Source organism: Gopherus flavomarginatus, chromosome 3, assembly GCF_025201925.1.
Source record: "Gopherus flavomarginatus isolate rGopFla2 chromosome 3, rGopFla2.mat.asm, whole genome shotgun sequence".
Classification (NCBI taxonomy): domain Eukaryota; kingdom Metazoa; phylum Chordata; order Testudines; family Testudinidae; genus Gopherus; species Gopherus flavomarginatus.
Window position 1 is genome coordinate 48,849,191 of NC_066619.1, and position 26,526 is coordinate 48,875,716.

General features: G+C 42.4%; 1 protein-coding gene across 3 annotated transcripts; it reads left to right on the forward strand.

The window, feature by feature from the left end:
* GCNT4 (glucosaminyl (N-acetyl) transferase 4) lies at nt 1-22,637 on the forward strand. 3 transcript variants are annotated; one of them, XM_050944605.1, is made up of 5 exons: nt 1-75; nt 3,532-3,607; nt 4,438-4,647; nt 5,977-6,254; nt 17,685-22,637. In XM_050944605.1, the coding sequence occupies exons 4-5, from the start codon at nt 6,220-6,222 to the stop codon at nt 19,051-19,053; spliced, it is 1,404 nt and encodes a 467-aa protein (XP_050800562.1). In that variant the 5' UTR covers nt 1-75; nt 3,532-3,607; nt 4,438-4,647; nt 5,977-6,219; the 3' UTR covers nt 19,054-22,637. The 3 variants fall into 3 exon arrangements, with proteins under 3 accessions (XP_050800562.1, XP_050800564.1, XP_050800563.1); XM_050944607.1 differs by lacking the exon at nt 5,977-6,254 and adding an exon at nt 15,393-15,456; XM_050944606.1 differs by lacking the exon at nt 5,977-6,254.
* Nucleotides 22,638-26,526: the final 3,889 nt, after the last annotated feature.

Here is a 26,526-nt window from a genome sequence, read left to right on the forward strand (position 1 = left end):
GCCGGGTGAAAGGAAGCCCGGACTGGAGGGACCCCAAAGCCACTGGGTACTGCGCTCCGCCAAATGGCTGCAAAGGTAAAGCGGGACTGGTTTGTCCGTGTGTAACCCCGGTGCTACCGGGCCAGGGCACTTCAGAGTCCTCGTGCTCCGAGAAGCGTTAGTGAGTATCCCGGGGCTGGTGTAAATCCGGCCCGGGCCCGGGCCTGGGGTGTAAGAGAGCTAATGAAGTGAACACCAATCACATGCCTTACTGGGAAACGGCTGGCACAGACTTAGCAGCCAGCTCAGTGTGAACTAACACTTCCCTGCGAGCTGCTGCTGCGCTCGTTGATACCAGCTGGGGGGCCGGTGCCCTGTTGGTCCAGGTTAGAAGGAGCAAGTGGTTCTTTCTCAACCCGGGTATGCGGAAGTCTGGGGAAGGGCGGGGGATGCATCAGCTCAGATAGCTGCCCACTTTGACAACAGGCTACCTCAAAGCACTAGCGAAGTCAGTACAAACTACAATTTCATACAATGACTTGTTTATACTGCTCTATATGCTGACATGTAAGTCCAATATTTATATTTCAGTCGATTTATTTTATAATTATGTGGTAAAAATGAGAAAGGAAGCAATTTGTTCAGTAACAGGGTGTTGTACTTGTATTTTTATGAGAGCTGAAACTTGGGGTACGCAAGAGAAATCAGACTCCTGAAAGGGGTACAGTAGTCTGGAAAGGTTGAGAACCACTGCTTTAGACTATAAGTGCTTTGAGGCAAGGAATGTTTGACTCTGTAAAGTCCCGTCTACATTTTTTGGCACAGTATGTACAGTTCATGGCCAAATGTTGCAAAAACGGTTGCATAACTTAGGCTCCACAGCCTGTATTTGTGCTGAATGCTCCTTGAAAACTTATTAATACATGTAATTAATAATGAATATTCTGTGCCAGGTGTGGCACCGGAATGGCATGGAACTTTTGTTTGTTTGCTTTGTTAGCCACACATCTGTAATTGTAACTTGTCATTGGAGAAGATGTATGTACGTATTTACAGGCTAGCTTGTAGGAATTATATTGCGTGTTTACATTTGATGCTTGTGCCTCAGCTCTGTGCACCACATCTGTCACTCCATTGAAATAAATTAAAACAAGGAATGGACAGGGTAAGTATGTGTGTCTGGGAGTTGGGGCGGGAGGGTGCACGTGGGACTGATTCTGCTCTTACCAGCATCAGTTTCACACCAGTGCAATGTCACTAACTACTCCTATCTCATGTAGGTCCAAGCGGGAGGAGGATCAGAGCAGTGAATTCAAAATCATAGATCTTCGTTTTTGTAGTTAGTGAAAGATACCAAGAGTTTTCCTTCAAGATGGAGATTCCATGTTCTTGTCAGCGGTGTATTGCTGGAGATTTCTGACAGGAATACTGGATGGTTTTTAAAATTAATTTGAGGAGAACTGTTAGGCTCATAAAAATGAAGAACTGGTTTTACTGGCTGTGGTCAGGCATTCAGATTACTCCAAACTCATTCTGCTAATGCACTTCCAGTCTCACCTGCAGCACTCATGCCTTAGTGTTCCAGTCTTAGGCCTCTTTATGAGCAGCAACCATTAATCATGCCAAATTCTAAGTGGTACTGTAATGGGGAACTAAAATTTACTAAGGAGTTGGCTGAGCCATTCAAATTTGTTTTTTATCAATAGATTTTAGGTCTCTGCAGATGAAAGGCTAGAGCAGGGGTCGGCAGCCTTTCAGAAGTGGTGTGCCCAGTCTTCATTTATTCACTCTGATTGAAGGTTTTGTGTGCCAGTAATACATTTTAACATTTTTAGAAGGTCTGTCTCTATAAGTCTATAATATATAACTGAACTATTGTTGTATGTAAAGTAAATAAGGTTTTTTAAATGCTTAAGAAACTTAATTTAAAATTAAGTTAAAATGCCGAGCCCCCAGAGTGGTGGCCAGGACCCGGGCAGTGTGAGTGCCACTGAAAATCAGTTTGCGTGCCGCCTTCGGCACCCTTGCCATAGGTTGCCTACCCTGGGCCTAATGCATTAATCTATAGTAGCACTTAACTTTCTAGTATATTTATTCTTGTTAAACTCAAGACCAGTTTTTCCTAGTAGAGGTAAAAAATGTTAAGTGCTAATCTAGTCAGGAGAACATTTCCCCCTTGAGAAAAGGAGTTAAGGGTAATGAGAGTTAGTGAACTCTCCTTTTCCCATGCTGCAAACCTGATCACCTTATCCTACAGAAAAACACATGAATTAGGCCACGGGGTGTAAAATTACCCATGAAGTTCCACATAATAGGCCAGATCCCTGACTGATGTATATCACCATTGTTTCATTTACTTTAATGAAGCAACATTGATTTACACCAGTTGAGGATCTGCTCCACAGAGATTTCCTAAATTATTCCAGGGGCTGGGGTTTGCCCTTCTGTGTAATGAACAGAGGGTTCCACACATATATCATGAGGTCTGTGAAGCTGGGTACATCTGTGCATAGGTGCTGAGCCTTCAGCCTGGCTCTGTGGCCCCATGATCCCTTTAGGATTCTGGGTAGCACAGCTTTATTGGAACCATGCTGCGGGAGCGTCTTCCACCAGCAGCTACTGATAGCCCCTTCCCCATGTCCATGAATGACGATTTCAAGGTCTAGAGAGGGAAAGTGAAAAAGTTCTTTCAGCTTCAAGCTACATTAACTGTTTTACAGATTCCCACGAGTCTTGGAGAAGGCAATACATGCCCAGCCTCTCTCCACTTGAGGATCTCTGACTTTGTAGAGAGGAGGAAGGGGAAGAAAAAATGGCAACATGGGTATCAGAGCACAGGTGTTGGAACTAGGAGTGCTGGGGGTGTGGTAGCACCACCTAGCTTGAAGTGGCTTCCATCATGTAAAGGGTTTACAGTTTTGTTCAATGACTTTCAGCACCTCCAACATAAAAATTGTTCCAACGCCACTGTCTCAGAGGATGATTAGGCCCCTTATAATTGTAAATCAAGAGTGAGAACAGAGATGAGAATTATTATTGCAGATTATTTTAAAGAGAAAATGGGCCAACATTTTCAAAAGCACCTGAGTGATTTAGAAGCTGAAGTCCAATTGAAAAGCAATGGGACTTATGCTTCTAAGTTAATTAAGCGCTTTAGAAAATTTGACCCGTGATGTGCTGGGTATTGCGCAAGACAAAACAATAAGACCATCCCTGCTGCAAGGAGTTTACCATCCAAAAACAGATGCATAAAAGAAGATGCACTGGGAGACCCAGTTAACTTAGTGTAGGTTTCTAATTATTCCTCCCCTCTTATACAATGCTAGGGTAGAGTATAGATATTGGGTGTGTGTATATATGTCATATGATTTTGCACAAATTATGATGTTGCCTTTCTGATCACAATAGCACCTCTGAGGTTGAAATATATTTCTTTCAAAACACATATGAATCAAAATTTCAAAAACTGAACATCTGAGCAAAATTTCTCTCTGCTTGTACCTGCAATTGATCTGAAGAAATAAAGTCTGTTTCTCTCCCCCCTTTATACAGGAACTGCTTACTAGTGGAACTCCATTGACTTAAAGGGAGTTACTTCTGTTTTATACCAGTGTTTCTGAAAGGTTATGTCCACACTACCTGCTGGATCAGCGGGTAGCGATCAATCTATTGGGGATCAATTTATTGCATCTAGACAAGACACAATAAATCGATCCCCGAGCGTGCTCCCGTCGACTCCGGAACTCCACCAGGGTGAGAGGCGGAAGCGGAGTTGATGAGGGAGTCACGGCCGTCATCCCACACCGTGAAGGTGGGAGATAAGTCGAAATAAGATACGTTGACTTCAGCTACGCTATTCCCATAGCTGAAGTTGCGTATCTTACATCAACCCCCACCTCCCCCGGTGTAGACCAGGCCAAAGTAGAATTAGGCCCAGTGTTTTTCAAAGTAACTGATGTCTAATTTAAAAAAAAAATTCTTTACCTGCAGTTTTCCAAAACTGTATTTTTCAAGTTTGCCACATTGAGCTACATCCCATCAGGGGCAGATGATATGTTCCATTGTATAATGTAACAAGAAAATGAGTGATAGCATAATATGCTAAGCCTCAGTGTATTAAGTGGTACATTTGAACAACAGGCTGGGATCAAATTTTTCAGATGCTAAATGTTCTTTTACATAGTTCTCCTGCTACCAGAGAAATTCTGAGCGAGTGTCAAACTCAGGTCATTGTGGGTATTTCGAAGATGTCAACAGTTAAAGGCGGCATGAATTGTGTGAAATTACTGCTAAGAATGGGTAGTAGAGGATTTGCTACAGTGAAATCATGAAACCAAGCTGTTTAAATTATGAACTAAATATAAGCAGCTAAAGAGATGTACTTATTACATAACACTTCCACAGTTCCTGTACTTTGTAATTAACATTTTAATTTACTTTTTTTTTCTTTGTAGGGAGGAATGTTCCCCCTGGTCCTCCCATATACGTGGCTGCACACTCAATTGAAACATAGTTAAAGAGGATACTAAATCTTGGAACACTGTTTGTGGGTTCTGGGAGGATGGAGGAAAAGAACTACTCTTGTGTATCCAGTCAGTCATGGTGTCCCTTGAGCAAAGCTTTCTAGAACACTTTCCCAAGGAAAGAAGATAAAGCAAAGTTCAAAAGGTAGGTTTAGACCGAATGTTGATTTGAGCAATGTTGTTGACTCAGCAAGTATAAGTTGGAGTGGTGAGGATTTCAACGTGTGCGGAATAATAGCTCCGAAGTATCTGATCCACAGGTAAGGTTCAGACCAAAGAGCCCATAAGGAACTCAGTAGTAATACGAGCTGCTTCATGCTGACAGAAAACTTGGGGGTAACTAGCTGAGGGTGGCTGGTAACTCACTATGTTTCCCCTTCCAATGCAGCTTAGCAGGGAAATATCATCCTCTCTTCTTCTAATGCCCTCTGCAAACACTCCCCAGTTTCGGCCATGTTAGCCTAATTTTCACCTTCATGTCTCATGGGAAGCACATCAGGTTATGTTTAGTTAGAAGTCCAAATATGGATTTAGATGCTTAACTTTTAGGCAACCAAGTTTTGAAAATTTGGCCATTAACTATCTCTTTACTTATCCTTAGCCTTATACTTATTTCCCCCCCTCCTGCTAGGTTCTGCATTTCTGGCCCCCAGCTGGCATGACCCAGTAATTTGGGGAAGAAATAAGGGGAAGAAATTTGCCTACTGAATCTTGGGTATTGCACCTGAGAGGTCCCACAGGGGGCCAGACCTAAACTTTGCTTGAGGGGAAGCGTGGTCTGGTGGTTAGAGCAGTATCCTAGGATTCAGGAGACGTACATTAATTTCCCTGCTCTGCCACAGACTTCCTGTGTGACCTTTGGCAAGTCACTTAGTTTCTCTATGCCTCAGTTCCCATCAGTAAAATAGTGATGATAGTTTTTCCTTCCCTCACAAGGTGTTGTGAGGATAAATATATTCAAAAGCATCAGGCAATCAGATACAATGGTTATTTGGGCCATATAAATACCTAAGACGGATGGAAAAGAACATACAGGGAGTTTAAAGAACATGCAGACAGCTAGGACTGAGAGACAGACAGACACAAGTAAAATAGTTAACATTGGGTTCTTCTGGTACTATAGAAATAGAGAAATAGGTCTGTGCATCACAAACAATGAATGAACCTATGCTTACTGATGATATAGAGTATTAGCATGCAGAGCTAGAACTAAGTCACGTATGGCACCCATAAGAGACACCACAGTTAATGTTGGATAAATTAGCAATTTCCCTGCATCCTTTCTCAAAGGTAAGATTTAAACTAATCGAAGGTAAGGTCAGAAAGTTCAGTCCAACTACTGGAGTGTTCCACTAGACTTCAAATACTACTGAATGGTTAGAAGCAAAAGCAGAAATAAGATGCCTCTTCTTTGCTCTGTATGTGTTTCTGGAGTGCTGTGGCACATTGTAAAATCTCCTATTTGTTCCTTAAGGCACCATACAACTGTTAAACCTGCAAGAGCTTAAAACTGGGCAAGAATAATGAATGGATTCATTCAAGCATACCCCAGCCTAAAACTAAGGCACTACAACAGGACACGTTTGACATATGGAGCCCCACAGCTAGAGGCCCAACAAACAGCATGTGGACAGTAGACCTATGTCTCTCCATTGAAGCTCTCTGCCAATCACAGAAAGCATATGTAATGCATTAGAAGAACTGAATAAGAAGGTGGATGATACACCACAAAGCAGATGACAATAGGACCAGGTGCTACTATTAGACAGCTACTGTCATGGGGAAAACTCAAGTTGGTAAACCAGAAAAATCAGGCAACTCTTTATTTTATTTATTTAGATTTAACAACAATACAAAAATACTCATACAGAAGCTCTGAGGCCACTAATAATAATTATACTTGCAATGACAGTAACGATCATTCAGGAGCATTAAACGCTAATATACAAATAAATTAACTCTGCCAGCCAGCAGCATTAAATAATCAAATGGGGATAAACAGGTTCCTCAGCCAACCAATTTTTTTTTTTAAGAAAAAAAAAGCTTGGAAAAATCAATCACCACCTCTCACTTCCATCCCAGGAACATATTCTCATCCTTCCTCTATCAAATAGTTTGATTTGGAGGGAGCAGAAAGAGACCCAGAGGCAAGAATTTGCCTTATTCTGCAATACTGTTAATGGAAATAAGTCAACAGATTGCACTGTTGGGGGAACAAGTGTGTATTAAGCAACCTGAGATTGCTGGATCTGCTAACTGGGGTCAGAAGGGAGAGCTCATGACATTTATTGAAGGGTGGGTGCCTGGGACTTGGTCATAGAGTTATTATTTAGATTATAGTAGTACCCAAAATGTATTAGGCTTTTCCAAGCAAAGACCAATAAAAGGTAGAGGAATGAGATGCCACATACAAAGGATCAGGGTGATCTCGGGTACAGCTTATTAGTTGCAAGTCAGTGTTTAAATTCATTTAATTTTAATGTTAAACATATTGAGGCACCTGCCCCCATCAACTTCCTCATCTCCACCTCCCTTCCACACCATTCCCTTGCTTCGGTTCCAGTGTCCTAACTCTTTTCTTCCCCCTCCTCATGTTTCCTTCTCCTCACTTAAATGAACAGTTCACTCACATGAGCCCAGTTCCTGCAAAACGTCTGCAGAAAGGCTTCTCTATAAGGGAAGAAGGATAATGTGGAGTTGGCACCTACCCTCCTCTTCTTCTGTGACTTAAAGCATGGCTATCTGGCCTGCCTCCCCTTCTTTCACAGAAATGGAGACTGAATTGCACCATGGTAATGTTCTTAGAGAATGATGAATTTCAGATAGTGAGGAGGAGAGAATTCTGCTGTACAGAGGGTTCAGGTTTTCCAAGAGTCCAGATTTCTGCAGCAGCTTGTATTACATGCTGCTCCACCATTGGCCAAAATAACCACTCTGAACCAAATATAAGATTGGATATGTGGATGGAGAGATGAGTCTGAAAGAGAGAGATAGCAACCAGCTATCAATCTGGCATGCTACCAAAACAAGAGTTACCTCAGGGGTGACCACACCTGCCAAGATCAGTGGGACCTCCAGATTGCTGGTGATAAAAGCCAAAAGCAAGTTTATGTAGATGGTGACCTGAGGGAAGTAGTTCCTGGATTTTGTGTTCTGTATTTCAAGTACTTAGAACTCAGGCTGTAACTTAGGTGCAAGAGACAGTGTGGAAGCTTCCACAGGAAAGACTGGCAGAGTGCAGGGCAAGAGTGCTTGGTGGGGTGCGTGGGGGGGTTACTTGACCTATCATTCTCCAGCTGAGAACCACCACCACCGCCTCCCCTGGCCTGCAGTCCTGATGCGACCTACATCCCCCTATTGCTAGTTCAGGAAGCAGCTAGATGCAGCTGCTTGTGTGGGAAATAGGCAAGAAGCAATACTGAGTACAGAATGGCCTAATGCAGGAAGGAGTTACCCAGAAGAGGTAGGAGGCAGTCCTCTGTTCTTGTGTACAGTCAATGTATCTACAAGTTGATGGTGCATGAAAAGGTCATTGGCATCTCTAAGTTTCACAAGGAGCCTGGGATTTGCTGTTACTTTGCGTACACACAGTTTATGGTAACAATGTAATAATAGTCAGGAGCTGCAGTAAAACATTACAATCTCCCAACAACCCAAATGCTCCCTGTGTAAATCGTTAGTCTTAGTCAAATGAAATGATGCCTAAGTCTGGGTCTTCATATATAGCCACACCACAAGCCCATAGACTTTACTATCCTCTTCTGGTTATTTAAGTCCATAAATGTGTATAATTCATTTGAAGCCCAATTTAAGCCTTTCTTGCCCTGCAACCTAGCTGAAATAGCAATGCTGTCACTGAGCTGGTCAAGACAATCTGCTGCCCAAGGCAAAACTTCAGCGTGCTGCCCCTCCTGGAACAGACTTTTGGGGTGGGAAGATATGTTTTTTTCATAGATTCATAGACTCTAGGACTGGAAGGGACCTCGAGAGGTCATCGAGTCCAGTCCCCTACCCTCATGTTGAGCCATCTGTTGGTTCGGTGATACCCAGTTTGTCTAGAGTGAGCCGTGCATTGGTGCAGAGCCCTTCTGTTCTTGATTAATGCTGAAATGCACCTGCAATCTTGGCCCTGAAATTCCAGGCTCTGTTGCTGCCCTTAGCAATTTCAAGACAGTGAGCCTCATTCAGAACTTGTGTGCCAGTTTTATGCCACTTAACTCCACCGACCTCCCAGGAGTTACTCTCCAGTTACCGTGTTGTGAGGTCAGAAACCGATCTAGTGCTCCTAATTGCCAGAACACTCACAAGTAGCTTGAAGAACTTAGATACCATTGTGATAAGCCCTATGCATTGGTTAGATAGCTAGAGTACAAAGAATGTATGAAAAAGGAAGGAAATAAGGTGGTGATATTTTTCCTGAGTAGCCTGTAAACAAAAAACAAACTTAAAATCTCTCCAGAGAGATTAACTCTAACCACAATGGGGACACCCATTATCTTCTAGCTGCCATGAAATGTTCCTAGATATCGTGTAATAACTCCATGCAGTACAGTGGAATTTCCATCTCACATAGCAGGATCTCGTAGTGTAGTGTATGCTAGCTTATAAGGTTTCTCATGCACTGTAGTCAATAACAACATTATCTTCTGTTCACAGACTATGGGCCAAATTCTTTTCATATATATGGTTCCCTTAACAGGATGCTTGCTGCTGAACATAGTTATTCCACCTGGACTTTGTCTGGGATACCAGGATTAACACACACATTCTTTAAAATGTCAAGTGGGACTTTTACTGGCCACCAAAGGCCAAGAAATAAGGTTTATGTTAGCCTCTGAATTAACTGCATCTGATGTCAGCGGAACTCCTGGCTCCTCCCAGCTGAATCCCTCCCAGGGATACCTGTGTTCTAATTTTAGTTTGATTTTCCAAATCATCAGCTGCACACTCTAGATTAGAGATTTGCTCTCAGGCAAAACAGCTATAATTGACCTCTGTGATCTGCAAGTGGGCGCTCAGAGTCAATAGCATTTAGTTATACACCCTGGACTCAATTCTGCTCTCAGTTACACCGGTGAAGCCCAGCTGCAGGGGGCAGAATTTGCTCCCCCCATGCTTGTGAGGGGATTCATTTTTTGTTAAATGTGTACTTGGAAGAATCTTGAGCTGTGTTCATGGCTTTCTGACTGGGAAACGCGCAATACCCTTTCAATCAGCAGTGTCCAATGTTTGTAGTGTGACAGTAGAACGTATTACTTCAAAGAAGTCAAGAGACCACAATCCACCCTTAGGGGTGACAGATTCTCTGCCTTGTTTCACTTCCTTTTTGCCTCTCAGGCTGAGAAACAGCAGGAGAGGGACAGCAGCTGTTCAGCGTGCTCCCGCCTCTCATCAGGATCCTGGCTGTAGTGGAAACAGTGGGAGGCACTTGGAGAGATGAGACCCCCGAATGCATTCAAATACTTCCATTTAGAAATCAAAGGGCATGGCTCTGGGAACACGCACTGAACTCCTAGTCAAATTTACATTTTCTTCTTAATCCAATTGTCTCTGAAGGCCACGATTTAGAGCCTGGAGGATACAACAGTTTTTATCTCTGATAAGCTGCAGATACGCATGTGTCGAACAAAAACATCTTCAGATGAACTGCCCTGGATTTGAACATTTATGGACATTGGTACCATAAAATATCAGTGTGTCTGGGGAGGGCTTTTTAACTCCAAACAGAGCAGCCAAGACAGTTTGGTGTTATCAGAGCTGTCTGCTCTCGGTGGGCAGGATGGTGGAGAATCCCACTAGGTTTGTCAAGGGGGCAGGGTTGAGCCTCCTACAAAAAGTGTAGGGGAGCTGTTCCCCTAGAGCCAATGTATCATCTAATATCCATGTAAGATCTTGGGGGAGACCCACACGGAAGTCCTGTGCTGCCACTCCAGATCCAGAGCCCCTGTTCTCCTTCTGGGTTGCTGACATTGGAAACTCCCCCACCCATTGCTGCTTTGAGAACTCCTTTGGAAGTGTATGTGTTGTGAGGAGGAGGCGGTTTTGATTTCCCAGCACAGAAGGCGACCAAGGCTGTTGTAGCTGGATTTGTTGTTGCGGGGTTGAGGGAATGATGTGTTCCATTGGCCCTCCCTTTCTAGATTCCTCCCCACAAGCAGCGCTCTGGATCCATGGAGGGTCATTCTACAAGGCCCAAAGTGGGGGGTGGGCAGGATCGGAGGAAGGCATCAGTGAAAGTTGTTGACTCCCCCTCTGCGCAGAATGGGAGAGATCAGCATACAGAGAATCCTCTCTGTGCTTTGATCTTTGAAGATCTTATTGTGAAAGAATCTGACTGGCCACCCACAAAAAGATATTTGGAGAAGCTTGCGGGGTAGGCTGTGCTAGGCACATGGTGCTGTATTTAAAGAGCTGTGACTCGGTTGAGTCACTGCAGTGATTATAATACTTTAACTTTATTTAGCGTACTTCTTCAGGAGAATCTCAAGAGCGGGTTTCTGTTTACACTGTGCCTTGTCTGGGGTTTCTCAGTGGGTTGGTCTATAGACTAGTATGCTAGGTGGGGCTCTGTATCTCTCAGTAGGATTTCAACACCTTCTGCATTGTTGTATTAACTCTTAGCTTAGTAAAATATTCATTGTTTGTCCTGCCTCCATGGCTCTGTCTACACTGGTTTTTTTTGTCCCAATGTAACTACATGAGTGCAAACTCACAGTATAGCTGTACTGCACCGCTGTAAGTCAGGGGGTCACTCTGTGTGAGTTACCCAGGTGAATTACTCTGGTAATATGTACAGGTGTAAGCCCTGTTTTGCACTGGTGTGCAAATAGCTGGGGTTTGCTCAGGTCTAACTACATTAATGTTGCTACATTGGTGCCGACTTCTGTAATCTGCCCAAATTGGTGACTGCCAAGGAACAATCGCTGCTAAGGAAGGACATGATCCTGTTCTTGGACTGGATTTACAGCAGTGAAATTCGACTGACTTCAGTGGAGCAGCTCCTGATTTACTCTAGCATGAGATGTGTCTGGCTAGTATCCTACAGACAAAAAAAAATGGGGGTGGCTCGGGGGGGGGGCGGCTAGATTGTGGGTTTAAGGTGTGTCCTTCCTTGTGGGGGTTAGATGCAGCTGCACTGCAGGCGGAGCCCCTGGGGAACTGCAAAATTCCTGCATGGCCTCTGGAGGAGTGCATGGTGGAGTGGCAGCCCACCACCAATTTGAAGGGCATAGCGTGTATCCAGCTGAACATTGATGTCTGTACTGAGAGGAGCAGGCCCTACCCTCACTCAACCCCCTTTGGGTTGGCTACAGCCACTTGGGTTAGCCTGGAGCATCCCTACATTCAGGGAGTGCAAGGATGGTAACTGTAGTTGACCCCTGTTGCAGCAACACAAGGAAGAGAGAGGCTCCTCTGTTTTCTCTCTCTTTTCCCTTATCCACTTACACAAGGCCATCACAAACTGCCCCAGATTATTTGTGGTTTTCATACTTATAAAGCTGCTCAAACCTGTGACTTGCAGAAAACCCACAGGAACAGAGGAGGATGCAGCTGTGAATCCACCTAGACTGGTCTGTCAGTGGCCAAACCCACATACAGAGAACAGCGTAACAGGTGATGTGAAATAAGATGCCTGTTGGCGGTTTCTGCTCTGAAAACCTGGCAGTTAGCAGTCAGCACATACCTTGAAACATGATGGTTCATATGCTCTTTACATACTTGTGTCCTGTCTCATGTAACTGTGGATGTTCTCATTAGCTAGATAAATACCTAATCCTACAAAGCTGCTGAGCTCTTGTCCTCTAAGGGCTGGTCTACGCAACTTCAGCTACGTGAATAATGTAGCTGAAGTCGAAGTATCTAAGATCGAATTACTCACCGTCCTCACGGCGCAGGATCAATGTCCGCGGCTCCCCCTGTCAATTCTGCAACTCTGTTCGGGTTGGTGGAGTTACGGAATCAATATAAGCGCATTCGGGGATCGATATATCGTGTCTAGATGAGACGCGACATACCGATCCCCGAGCAATCGATTGCTACCCGCCGGTACGGCGGGTAGTGAAGACGTACCCTATGATACAACATATAATGAGCCTGTCACAAGGTTAGAAAGTGTTTCCTCAATAAGTGTTGCTTATCGGTTTATGATGGTCTTGCATTATGTGGAAAGGTAAATAGAAGCACTCGTTTTACCTTCTCTCATTGCTATCTACACTGCTAGCAAGTCCCCGCTGTAACTCAGACAGGCTGGATAGTGAGTGCAGAGTAGTGAGGGCTACAAGATATAATAAGCCTTCACTGAGTCCTTAGGGACTATCCTTTGGCAGGTAGATGAATTACTACACCTACCAGGTGGCATAACCTTGGTGGGACCCAATCAGATGGAGCCTTGAAAAGAAGATGGTGACTCCCACCTCCTTTCCTACTGTAACAATCCTAAATAAGGGGCAAAAATATTGACCCTGCATGCAACACATAAGGAAAATGGAACTTAATAAGAGGAATGGTATAAGCACCTGAGATATGTTGTTACGCATAACCAGAGATTGGATTAGATAATGAGAGGCCCAGGAGAAGGGTAAACTTGGGCATTTCTATTCTATTCTGTATAGGTTCTTATGCCACTCTCATCATCATAGTATCTGAGCGCCTTCCAGTAGCGCATTAAGCGTCATGACTAAGACTACGATTTTGTCACAGAGGACATGGAATCTGTGACTTGGAAAGACCTCCGTGACTTCAGCCCCAGCAGCTGGGAGCTGCAGGGTCCCATCACCTCCCGCAGCAGTAGGGAGCTGTGAGGTATACCTGCCATCTGAGGTAGCAGGGGCTCCAAGCCACCATGGACAGCAGGGGTACCCCACAGCTCCATGCCACTGCAAAACAACAGAGGGGATACCTCGCAGCTCCCCCTCCTGCATGCTTTGTGTTTGTTAGAGCAGGCAGGTTGAAAAAAATCTTGTGTACTTGGAATTAAAATAGGCAAGTTTGTGATGAACTCGCCCCGAGAAAGCCTGGTCTGCTGCACAAATGAGGTGGACATCTCCTTTCTGCCAGAGGGGTGGAGTTGTCAACCATAGTCTTCACCTGAGAGCTGTAGGCAATCTTTTAGATATGCTGAGCGCAGGTCACTCAGCATCTTGAAGATAAGAACAGAGACCTTGAACTTGATTTCATGTTCTATGGAAAGCCAGTGTAGGGAGCAATGACAGGTCTGATGTGCTTGTGGTAACCATGTTGCTAAAGAGAAGTGCCGCAGTGTTCTGTGCTAGATGGAGTTTCTTAAGGGCTAACGGCTTCATGCCCAGGTTTATCCCATTGCTGTAACCCAGATGGGAAGTGATGAAGGTCTGTCTGAGGCCAGCTCATCATTCACCAGGATGGGACAGGGTCTCCTAGCCAACAGGAGATGGTAGAAAGCATTTCTCGCAGATGCTGCTATGTGAGAGCATAATGTCTGCGAAGAATCCAACAGCACTCCTAAGCTATTGACTAAATTGACCTTAAAAAAAAAAAAACGGCAGTGGAATCTAGCAAGTTTTAAAAAGGGATTTTCTGAATGACCAGCCTATGGCCATTCAAAGTAGTCTCAAGCATCAGGCATGGCCTACTGCCCTTACAGTGCTTCAGAAATGCCATCTAATTTTTGGCCATAGAAACGTACTTAAAAGATTTTCTGGATGGAAGTGCAGACGTTCGCCATTCTCCTTCCAAGCACATGGGCTGGTTAAAGGGGTGTGGGCTTCCAAATACCAAATCCTGCCGGGTCCGTGAACAAAATGCATGTGGAATTAAATAAATCACCAAAACATTAAAAAAATTAAAACTACCTAGTATGCCTAATCAATTTATAATCAGTGCTCTTGAAATAACACCCAACATTTAAATAAAAATAAAAAATCAATGGACACTCTGGCCATTAAAACCCCACAATTTCAGTGTGTACATAAACTAAAGCCCGAAAAAGTTGTCACTGTTCATAACAATGTTTGTTTAAAAAAAAAAAAACCTACCCTAACAGAACACCTGCTTTTCCAAGCTAATAATAGCTTTGTGTATATTAAGGCTACCACTTTGCAAGACATGCATTTTAATCTCACCACTGCTGCAGGCAATACTATCATTTATTGACCTGCAAATAAAATTCTACCATCAGCCCTTAGGTTCCAATTACCCTTTAATTGGACTGTCTTAGCACCTAATCAATTTTTGAATTTGTTTTTACTCCTACCAAAGGTTCAAAAAATTTCTAAATTAAAAGGACAAATTCATATGCTCCAAAATATCAGATTAAAAACTATGCTTTTCTTACAGCCTATAAAGTGTCTACTTTATATACTAAGAATAATGTATTGTGTTCTGTGACTAAAGTTGTACAGCAACCCCATTATAGTATTACAATAAAAATGTTAATGCTTTTATTGTTGTTTAGTTTAAAGTTGTTAGTGTTATTGTAAAAAATGTACTAATAATAGCACCTTCCATGTTCATACTAACCATGCGTTGTAATTATATTTAATTAAGCCCCCAAAATTTATACCATGTAAGCTAAAGTCAAAAATACAAAGTTTAATAAAAATAAAAGTTTAAAATTAATAGTTGTGCTAAAAGCACAAAAGTGGGGAGTGTGGAAGTTGAGAAAAGAGCAGACATCTTAGTCTTCCAGGAAGAGCAAGAGCCAGGCTAACTCTAACAGCTAATAATGTGAGACTTCTAAGCAGTACATGGGCGAGTGGAAAAGAACTGTAAAAGATACTGGTTTTCGACCTTGTGTTTAAATCAAAATAAAATGCAAACTGTAGCAAAAATTGCTTTAAAAAAAGTAAAATAACAAAAAGGAATATGTATAAACAAAATGCAATTGTTGATTATTATTCTATGTCACAAAAGGTATAAATGCTTGCCGTAATTGTTTATCTAATGGAGACCTGCCTCGGGAGGAGAACCCCTGCCCGTGAGTACTCTCCTCTTGCAAGTGTTTTAAAAAAAAAAAAACAAACAAACCTGCCTCTGGCATGTTGCAACCAACCTCAAAGTAAGAACTCATTTTTTCTCCCCCAGCCCTAATATTGTGTAATAAGTGCATCTGAATTATTTGCACCCTCAATAAATGTCATTTGAACTTCTGAATATATGGTTACACCTGCAGAGCAGGTACATAGACATCTAAGTGACTAATTGTACCCACTTATAATTGTGCCCACAATTTTATCCTTTGAAGTTTTTTGCATTTGTAAAATCATGAGTGCAAAAACAAAGTCTAGTTAAACCTGGACTGAAAATGTGCACCAAAGGACCCATTTTGCTCTCACATAAACTCTCACTGAATTTGATGGGAGGTTTGCTCTTATAACTGAAATCCGGATTAGAGGCACAAGGCGATGGACGCTTGGGTTCAGCTATATGGGTGCAGGAATTGAGCTGAGGAGGGAGGACATAGTGGCTGTAAGCCATCTACAGATCCTGCCTCAAACCTGGAGCTAACTGGAGGTTGTTTTGGACTCTAGGATAATGTAGGGCAGGTCTAAGGCTAAGTTGCTACGGATTTATAGGTCATTAGGAGTTGTTACACCAGCTCCTTTCACCCACCCACCTCTAGCCTGCCTATGACATGGGGGAATGCTGGGGATAGAAGTATAGAGACAGTTACACTGGCTTTATGCCACCTATGGATTCCCCTAAACCTGGTGCCAGACACTATGTTCAAAAGCTATTCTAAAATCATCTTATTTCATTATAGGTATTTATATAGTTTTTAGTATATTAATCAACCCATTCTAAGGCTGAAATGCTCCTAATCTTGTAGCAGTTTTGCAAACCAAGAATAGAATAGTACTTCCTTTGCACATTTCCTGAAGAAGGCTTTGCCACAGCAGTTTGCATGTGTATCCTTTGCTGACTGTTCAGTTCCATATTTTTCAAATTCAACAAAACATACAACCATAAGGTAGCAAAGCTGTCTTCTGCTCTTTCCTTTCCTATTAACCACATATCCATACAGCGGTAGCTAAACAGTTCCTTTTAGGGAGAAAACATTGCAGGTTGCTCTACGCATGAGCAGTTCCATTAAGAGGGAAAATGGAGTTATAACTAAGACCGCACCCAGATGCAGACTCCTGTCTCATTTTAATCCAGTAATAGACACGATGCTGTTCACACTCTGCTGCTGAAAGCAAAAAACGTGGAGAAAGGATCATTGTGCTTCACCTTCATTGCAATAAAACATAAGTTTGAAAGCTGTTACATAGCAGATGGCTTTTAATATGCAGTTGCACAACTGAGACTCGGAAGTTCCTTTGCAGCAGTCTCCCAGAGCTCCAGGAGGCAGAAGGTGCATTCTGTGCTCCCCTCCACTGCTGCTAGGGCTATGACCCAGTCTCACCACCACTTCCTTTACAGCAGTTGCTGCCACCATGCAGGAGCAGCCCTTACCCCTCAAGGGTCTTCTGTGCCAGGATCAGCCATACCTGGAGGTGATGGCGGGAAGTGCCTTTCCCCTCCTGTCCCCTTGTACACCCACACATTGGCCACCCCAGTGCTATCGATAAAAAGGATGCGATGTCTGATTTTTAAAGCACTGGCTTTAATTCTTTATTTTTAATATTAAAAAGCAATATTTAAAATATCTGGACAAAATAAATATCCACTATTAACTGACCTGTAGAAAAATAACTGTATGGTCCCGATCCTGCTTCCACTGAATTCAATAGGTTTTTAGCCAAGTGGCTAAATTCAGCCCCACCCCCTAATAGCACAGAGATGAAAATTGCACTTCTGCAACACCCCCAGGGACTACTGCTGGTTTCTTCCTTGGGGGAGCACAAGTGGAGATGAAAGGGAGTTGGCAAATCAGCTATGTGATACAGACACCCTTACTCAGGCTGAATAGTATTTTACTCTGCAAAGTGTTCCATTGACTTCACTGGGCTAATTCAGCATGAGGAACGGGTTGATGCAAACAAGGCTGGCAAAATCTGGCCCTGAATTAACATGTTTATGATTTGCTGCTACTAAGCGAGGTTTAATATAAGAAAATAATAAAGAGTTTTCCATGCCCCATCTTTCTGCTATCATTGTTTTTAAGCTGTAGCTAAATGCAGTTTTGTTTCTGGCAGAAGCTGGAATTATCTTTATTGTACCCTTCCGTGATTAAAATCTCACTATATTGCTATCTTCCTACAGAATGAAGAGATATAAATGTCCCTTCAAGTATCCCATGAGACAAAAGATCCTGATTCTGTTTTTAACAGTGTGGCTGCTTGCACTTCTGAAACTTCTCAATGTTGAAAGACTCTTATTCCCTCAAAAAGGTATTTATTTAGTTGAGCACTTTTTAAGCACTTCTTCTTATGTTAAAAATAAATACTCCTATCTTAGAAACAACTTCCAGTATGAAATTAACTGTTCATGTATATACGAAGAAGAACCTAGTGAAATTGGCAAGAGTTTAGAGATAAGAAAAAAAGACATCATTGATTTAGAAGATGAAGACGTTATGGCTATGACCAACGATTGTCAGGTGTATCGTACACTTAGAGGATACCACCTGAAGCCTGTTTCCCTGGAGGAGGAAAGTTTCCCATTAGCCTACTCTTTGGTTGTTCACAAAGATGCAATAATGGTTGAAAGACTCATACACACATTATACAGCCGTCAAAATATTTACTGCATCCATTATGACCAAAAGTCTGCTAATACTTTCAAATATGCTATGGACAATTTAGCTAAGTGCTTCCCCAATATTTTCATTGCATCTAAATTGGAGACAGTGGAATATGCACACATTTCTAGGCTCCAAGCAGATTTTAATTGTTTGTCTGATTTGATGAAGTCGTTCGTTCCATGGAAATATGTTATTAATTTGTGTGGTCAAGACTTTCCTTTGAGGTCAAACTTTGAATTGGTATCTGATTTGAAGAAACTCAATGGAGGAAACATGCTGGAGACTGTAAAGCCAAGTAGCAGCAAAAGGGAACGATTCACATATCACTATGAACTTAAGAGTGCGCCTTATAAATACATGCAGATGCCTGTAAAAACCAACATTTCTAAAGCTCCACCACCTCATAACATTGAGGTTTTTGTAGGCAGCGCCTATTTTGTTTTAAGTCGAGCATTCATCCAATATACCTTTGAAAAATCTCTTGCTAAAGATTTATTTGAATGGTCCAAGGACACTTATTCTCCAGATGAACATTTCTGGGCAACCCTTGCACGTGTGCCTGGAATACCTGGGGAGATTTCAAGGTCAGCTCATGATATAACAGACCTGCAAAGCAAGACTCGCCTCGTGAAATGGAATTACCTGGAGGACCACTTGTATCCTTCTTGTACTGGTACCCATATTCGCAGTGTGTGCATCTATGGAGCTGCAGAATTAAGGTGGCTTATAAATTATGGACACTGGTTTGCCAATAAATTTGACTCCAAAGTGGACCCTGTTTTAATAAAATGCTTGGCAGAAAAACTTGCCAAACAACAGAAGGAATGGGTTGATTTGTCTTCCGAAAGCTCTTTCATGCACAGAAGTTCTGCAGATGTTTCACTATAGCAGAACACTACACTCAGTAGTCAGTGTTATCCAGAGTCTGACGCTCAATTGTCTTAGGGTGTAAAATGCTACCAAATCAGAATGCTCCTTCTGCACAAGTGTAAATGAGTACACAAGGTGCAATGGACAATCAGAATGCAATGAAGAGTCAGCCCCCAGACGTGATGTTATATGTTATGCCCTTCAAGGATCATTGTATAGTTCACCAAAACAACACTGTGTCCTTAATATTTTTCAAGGTGATTCTTAGCTCCACTTTTGAATGTTTTTTAGGGAGCTGTGGCACTATTTGTGGTAATGGAATGCTTCAAATTGAGCTTCCTGCTCAATGGCTAGGATAATGCCTCATGTCTGTCCTTCTTATTCCCGTCTTCTTCTTTAAAAGATTTGAAACATAGGAAGGAAGATGTCCAGGTCTGCTACCTCAGAAAAGCTGGAAGGAAAAAACCCAAAACTAAAATGAGTCTAAAGAGAAAGTCTGATGACCACTGAGCCATAGGACTGATCCTGTGAACCCTCCACTCCCAGTCAGTGGGAGATGATGGTGCTTAGCCATTTGCAGGATTGGACCCATAACAATGATTTTTGCAATGTGAATATGATTGGATGATAGAAGAGAGATCCTGGAACCTTGCCCACTGCATTGGAAGTAGCAGTGTTCTCGCCTGTCTGTCTCTGTATTTAGTTTTCCCCTCTATTAATTTTATGCTTCCATACACTTTTCTGTACCTTTGAATTTTATGATGGTTGACAGAGGCAGCATTATACATGGCAGTTCTTTTCAAGTCTGTACGTATTCACTGGAAATGACAGCTTTCAGAGCTCTACCTAACAGAAATCAGTACCAGAAAATGTATTATTCTAGTTCAGTTGCCATCTCCTCCATTAGAAACATCCTCCTGCAAAACCCCAGTCATTTGGGTCAGGGACACCATTTTAGGATGGCGCACTGGGTCTATGTAGATACAGTAGGTAACAAATGGAGCTTTTAATTGGCATTCAACAGTTTGGTGTTACGTTAAAGTGCAAAATATTGACAAGTCCAGAATTTGTCCTAGCCACAGGCCCAGATCCTGAGTTGGGGCTGAGGTGCACCCAGTGCACCTCAGGAGGGGGCTGTGCAGAAGTGGCTTTATACCACCTTTGTGCTTCCCTGGTCCTGAGCTGATCTGTGCCAGGCCAGGCTCCCACTTCAACTTAGAACTCACTTGCTTCAAATTGCTCTGGCTGCCAGTGGCCCTAAAGATTATCATAATAGCCATGGATCTTGGGGCAAGACGGAGCCCTCGCCATCTCCCTTCTCTCAGCTATGCCTCCTACACTGGGGGCCAGAAGAGGTGGTGGTGTGGGAGTTTCTACAGCAGCTGTTCCCCAAGTCCTACTATGCAAGGGAAAGTCATCTGAGCCTGGATCTGTGACCAGAATAACTTTGTACTGTCCCAACACGGCCCAGGATCTGGCTCATAGTGTTCAATAACAGTATTGCTCTTGTCTTTATCTATCCATAAACTTCTGCAGTAATAGCAGGCCCTGTTGTCTCATTTACAGACGGGACCAGAACTACCCTTGATGCGCAATACTCATGGAAAGTGTTTAGCTGATTACATAAAATTGTGACTCAAACTGACAGGATTGAGGACATACTTAATTTGAGCAAGTTATTCAGTCTTAGCTTTAGCACATAGGGCAGCCATGGACTAGTCACTAGTGGTTTAAGAATGGCACTGAGGGTCGGGAATCATGGGCTTTCCTCCCAAATCTGCCACCAACTTGCCGTGTAAAGTCACTTAACTTCTGTGCCTCAATTGCTCCACCTGTAACATGGGAATAATGCTGTTTAACCACCTTTGTAAAGCACCTAGAGACCTATGGCTGACGAATCTATTGTGGTTAAAATGATAGATTACAACAACTTCTTCTCACCAAAACTATTTATGAAGTCTCTATAAATGCATGGAACACAAATTCTCTTAATGTTCTCACATAAATAGGAATATATTTTTAAAACTAACTGTAATTTAGGCTGGTAGTCTGCCATTACTCCTTTGGTGCTGTTCTGGTTTATCTTGATAATATGGTTTATGGGGACTTTCTAGAATGGGAAGTATTGATTGTATTTACAGAGTTGTGCATTACCATGTTCACACTTGGGAACTCCAGAATATGTTGAATTATGCTATAATATCATGAAAGGCTGTCAGAGGGTCAAACTTAGTTCTTGTCTACACAAGACAACTTGCACCAGTTTAACTAAAATCAGTTTAAAAATACATCTTAAGTTAAGCCACTACGAGTCTGTGTGAACAAGGCCTTATATACTTCCTAGACCATGGAAAATAAGAGAATGTAGAAGTGATACTGTCTGCTGAGTTAGGGCCCCCATCATGCTACACGTTATCATGAAATATTTGTTTGAAGTGAAGTACAGGGTGTGCCCAGTCACAATGCTGCGAATTGTAAATATCCTGATGAATATCTGTTCTTTCTGGTGATATAATCCAAAGCTCTTGTGGCATGACGGTCTACAAAATGTTTTCAAATACAGTCTATCCCCAAAATTTAAGATTATTTTTCCCCCTCACTTGTAAAATTTAACATTGTTTATACGTAGATGTATAACACACGCACAGTATGCATGTATACTTGCAGTGTAGAGACCCATGGCATAGTTCTGCAATAAAATATGAACAAAAAATCACAATCAATATGCATCTTTGAGGTCATCATCTGGCCCTGCCCCTCATCCATCCATCTCTCTCTCTCTGCTGGAACTTGTTTGAAATGACTAGTATGACCCACCTATGTCTTTGCCATTCATGAGAAATGTAGCCATACCAAACATATGCTGAGATAAGTATAAAATTTAGCGTGGGCAGAAACTTAGCTTACAAACAGTTATTAAGCAGGTATTCTACTTCAATGGGGAATTTTTGCTTATTGAAGCCAGGAGCTTCCCCCACACCCTGCACAAAAGTCTTCAATATAAGTTCTTGTCCATAGCATTTTCAAATGGAAAATATATTTGCATTATTAGATGGCCTCCCATACTTCCATCCCATTAAATAAAAGGTACCTGCTCATGATCCCCTTACACCTCTTGTGCAGAGCTCCAGTAGCACAAAGCAGGTGGAAAAGCAATTTATCTGGCCAGCTGGAGATTTTCCCAGAGAAGGCAACATGGCAGAGATATTACCAGCAGAAAGAGGGCATAAACATTGCAGAACATTGCTGCTGTTCCTGGCTGCCAGAGTACCCTTTGCAGACAACACAACTTTGAGCAATGCTCAAGTAGCTACTTGCACCTTCCAAGCTGTGCTGTGGCAAAAGGATTAGTCCCTGGGATCAAGCTAAAGATGTTTTCAGTGGCTGGAAATGGGGAAGGTTGACAAAAGTGGTAACTGTATTCTAAGAAGTATTTTTTAAGGAAGAGGAAAAAATGACCTGTTTAGGAGACCAAGCAAACTTTCTTGGTGGAGGGCAGTACTTGCCGAGTGCCTCGTTGACTTTGTTCAGGATTTGCCACAGATTTCATCAAAGGACATTATTGTGAATGCCACAATAAAGCTGATTTGAATGTGACAACATCTAAAATTGTCTTGTCTTCTCTGTCTACTATAGTTTTTATGATTTGTTTACACAATAATTAAAGTACACATTAATTCACTTGAGAAATATGATATTTGGTAAGTGTGGTCATCTGTCCATCCCCCACTCCTCTGTGTCTCTATCATACACATAGTTAATCAGAGGCAGCTATTTATTTAGTAACTGCTCCTTTTAATGGTAGAGCAGTTGAATAAGTATGATACATATGAGAGTCTAAAACAAGACCCTGCATCCAGACACCCTAAATCCTGCGAAAGTTTGGATCCAAAATTTGCAGCCCAAGCTCATCTCTGTTGTTTCATAGCACTGTTGCTCAGCAACTACAACTCAAGGTATTTAGACATTTTTTTATCCACTGTTACCTGCACTGTCTCCATCTCAGAATTAAGAATGTGAAAATCCATGGATTAATGATATACACATCACTGGTGAGTCAACAGTGCCCTGCTATTGACAGCCCCCAAATGAGTATGCTATAGTATGGACTCTCCTCCTAGCTAGTTGCTGAACCTGCGTGCAACAACTCCTCCTCTCTGCTAAACCAGTGATCTAACCCTACCTTCCCTGCTGCCAACCCTGTTCACAATCACACCTTTTACTGGTGCTCAGATCCAGCCCCACCTACCAAATCCACCCATGAGTCTCACCCCACCACAGCCTCCCTGAAATTGAGAGGTCAGAGAAACAGGAAAATGTGAAGGAAAAAACAAAAAATCACAGAAGACAGAGAATTTCATGGCTTTGGTGGGAATTTACTTGGGTCATTGAAAGGGGATTTCTGGAGCTTGGCTGGCAAGTGAATCTGCAGGTCACTTTGGCCCCAGTCCTACAATGACTGAGGCACGTACTTAACTTTAAGTAGAATGGGACTTCTCACATACTTAAAAGTTAAGCAAATAAGTCTTTGCAGGATTAGTGTCTCCAAGAGCCCAAATGTTGGTGTCATGGAAGTCAATGGCAAAACTCTCATTAATGCCAATGGAAGCAAGCTTTGGTACTAAGGGTCCTAAGCTGATTAATTTCCAGTGAAGTCAATGGAAAGATTGATATTGACAGCAAGGGGAATTAGATTGGGCCTTTAAAAGTTTAGCCAGCAGATTGATCAATTTTGAAAAATATTCACAGACAACACTTGTGTAACTTGTCATGCTTATAAATGGATTGGGGTGAGAGCGGGAGGGAGATTGCCAATTTGAATGTGTGGGTCTCACTTCATATTTTCTTTCATGTTGGAATAAAAGGATTTTAAAAGGAAGATTAGCAAATATAGAAAATGATCATACATTCTATATTTGCAATCAAAAAAAAGTCTCGGTTGATAATTTCTATGATTGCTGTATTATTAGCTTGTGTCATTTAAATCAGAATGTGGACCCATGAGAAAAGCAAAATGCAGGAGATGAAAATGGTGAGTAGATGGTACTTTATTGTGAATTAGCAGTGTGACCCTGATTGTTAAGTACAGGGATAGCATTTATTGATGTTTTTGTAGAATTTAAATAGCTCTTGAAGGTAATGATTTTGTTTATGTGAAAACGATGATTTCCTTTTTTTTCCAGAATAATGTAATTAATGTGTATTTTATTCTAGTATCTACTGAAAATAGTCCTTTGCTTTTTGTATTTCAAGGGAATAATTTGACACTCCTTTCTAAAGCTTTCCAAAAACATTTGATTTCAATAGGTGACAGCTTTCTGTAGACACTGCTGCTATGTTTATTTCCCCAAATCAATTTTCCATTCAGTTGTATTTTACAGGATTGCACTTTATGTTGCTCTTGATGAAAAATCAAGTGGGCTTTGAGATCTCTCCTTTAATGAATGGCAGTGAGTGGATGCAGTATTCATAGTCTTAAATGCGCATTCCCTTTGCAGAGGTCAATCCATCAATAATACATGCTGGAAATGTAGACATAATGTTATGCTGTACACTCATCTCAGGGGCATTGCAAGGGACTAGGTCAAAAGACAAGGACTGTATTTTATGACAGTGTAACCACCCACGCTTTAATAGGTTAATGAGTTTAGAACAGTTATTTAGTCACTGAGGCCAAATCCTGAGCAGTCAATGGAACTGAGTTGCAGATGCTCAGTGCCACTTAGGATTGGGCCCTGCTCCCATTCAAGTTAATAGCAAAAGTTCAACAGAAGGAGGAGCAGGCCCTATGATGGAGCACATGTATGTACGCACGACTACGATCTGACTAAATGAACATCATGCATCTTCCTCAGTCTGTCCCTTGTTCTTAATCTCAAGCCACTGGTATAAGGTATAAGGCCGAATCCTGCTCCAGCGTTCTCATATGGATGGTCCTACTGCAGTCAGTGGGATTATTGTGGAAGTAAGACAAGAAGAGTTTGGCCCATGGATAGTATTTCTACAGATAGGATTTTATTCTAACACCAGTGACTTCCATGAGAATTTTCCCACTGGCCCTCAATAGGATTTGGATTTGGCCATTCATTTACAAAGAGTATAAAAGTCTTCAAAAACATTCCAGTGCACGACAATGTTTTTCATAGTACAGTACAGATGAGATGGGTAGTGTACCTGCGGGCCTATGAATGCAAGTGTGTAACACTGCACAACAGAATATTATTCCAATAGCTAGTCATCCTGAGCTGATAGGCTCAGCACTAAACAGAAATAAAAAACAAATTGGATGAAAAATTTGTTGCCTTTTCCTTTAGTCTGAAGTTCATGAAATAACAGAGCCTGATCCTGCACTACATACTCAGGCAAACATCCCAGAGAAGGTAATGGGATTTTGCCTTAGTTTGCGAGGCACTACACTCAATTTGATGGTATTTCTTTGTCTGTCAGTCAATAACTTTTGAATGCTGCATCTGATAAACTCTAAAATTTCAGGGAACATTCTAGGCATCAGTGTCCAGAACCCTATTGAGTTGGGGGGCAAATGGAAAACCACAGGGGAGAACATAGGTGACACATGGAGCTCCTGGCATAAATTCAGCAGCCATAGCTTCATGCATCTCTGTGATTGTCTATAGATCACACACAGGCTGGTGGCACCTATTAACACCTTCCAGCATAGCCGAATCCCTTCTCTTCTCTGCTTTTCCTCCCAATAGACTTTAACATGTTGCCACTCTGAATAACTCATCTCCCAGAAAAACAATAATGAGGGGGGAGAGGGAGATGAGAGAATGCACACAGCCTCTGGCATGGGGGGGAGGAACTAGGAGACCCTGGTATGGGGAAGGGAGGAAATAAGAGGTTACAGAACCCTAGTGTGTATTGTGGGGTGAAATCTGATATGAGAGACAGGGCAAAGAGCCCTTAGCATGGAGGTGAAGAATGGGGGATCCTAATATGGCAGGAGGTAGGTGGGTAGGAAGGGGAATGGGAGTGAGAGAGACCTTGCTGTGGAGAAGGAGCGAATGGGACCCACAGAACCCTCACCAGGAGGAGGGGAGAATGGGGGACCCTGGTATGGGAGGTGAGAAGGATGCAGGTAAACAGAACCCCTAGCAGGGGGAGATTGGGGGAATTACAGGGAGTGTCTGCAATAGAGCAGGATGGGAAAGTGGCACACGGGAGGAGAATGGAGGGATGCAAGAATCCCCTGGTGTGTGCAATAATCTTGGTCTACACAAGCTGCCGAGTGTGCCGCCCCTGAGTTACCTGAGAATGTACTGTAGGGGTTAGCGCATAGGTCAGATCAAAACAAATCATGTTATAGGATGGGCTGCCTTGAGAGGCAGGAGCAGGAGCATCTGACCTTTGGAAAGTTCAGGCAACCACAGAGAAGATGTAATAAGAGTTAGTAACTCAGAGGGCTTTGGAAAGTGCTTTCTGGAACTAGAGGAGCCTTGTATTGTCCTGCTTCACCCTAGCTGTGGGGAC

Excerpts from the sequence above, each read along its gene's own strand:
- GCNT4 (XM_050944605.1), top strand. The coding sequence starts at position 6,220 with ATGATACACCACAAAGCAGATGACAATAGGACCAG. Across the intron at positions 6,255-17,684 it reads GCAGATGACAATAGGACCAG|AATGAAGAGATATAAATGTC; the intron begins GTGCTACTATTA and ends ATCTTCCTACAG.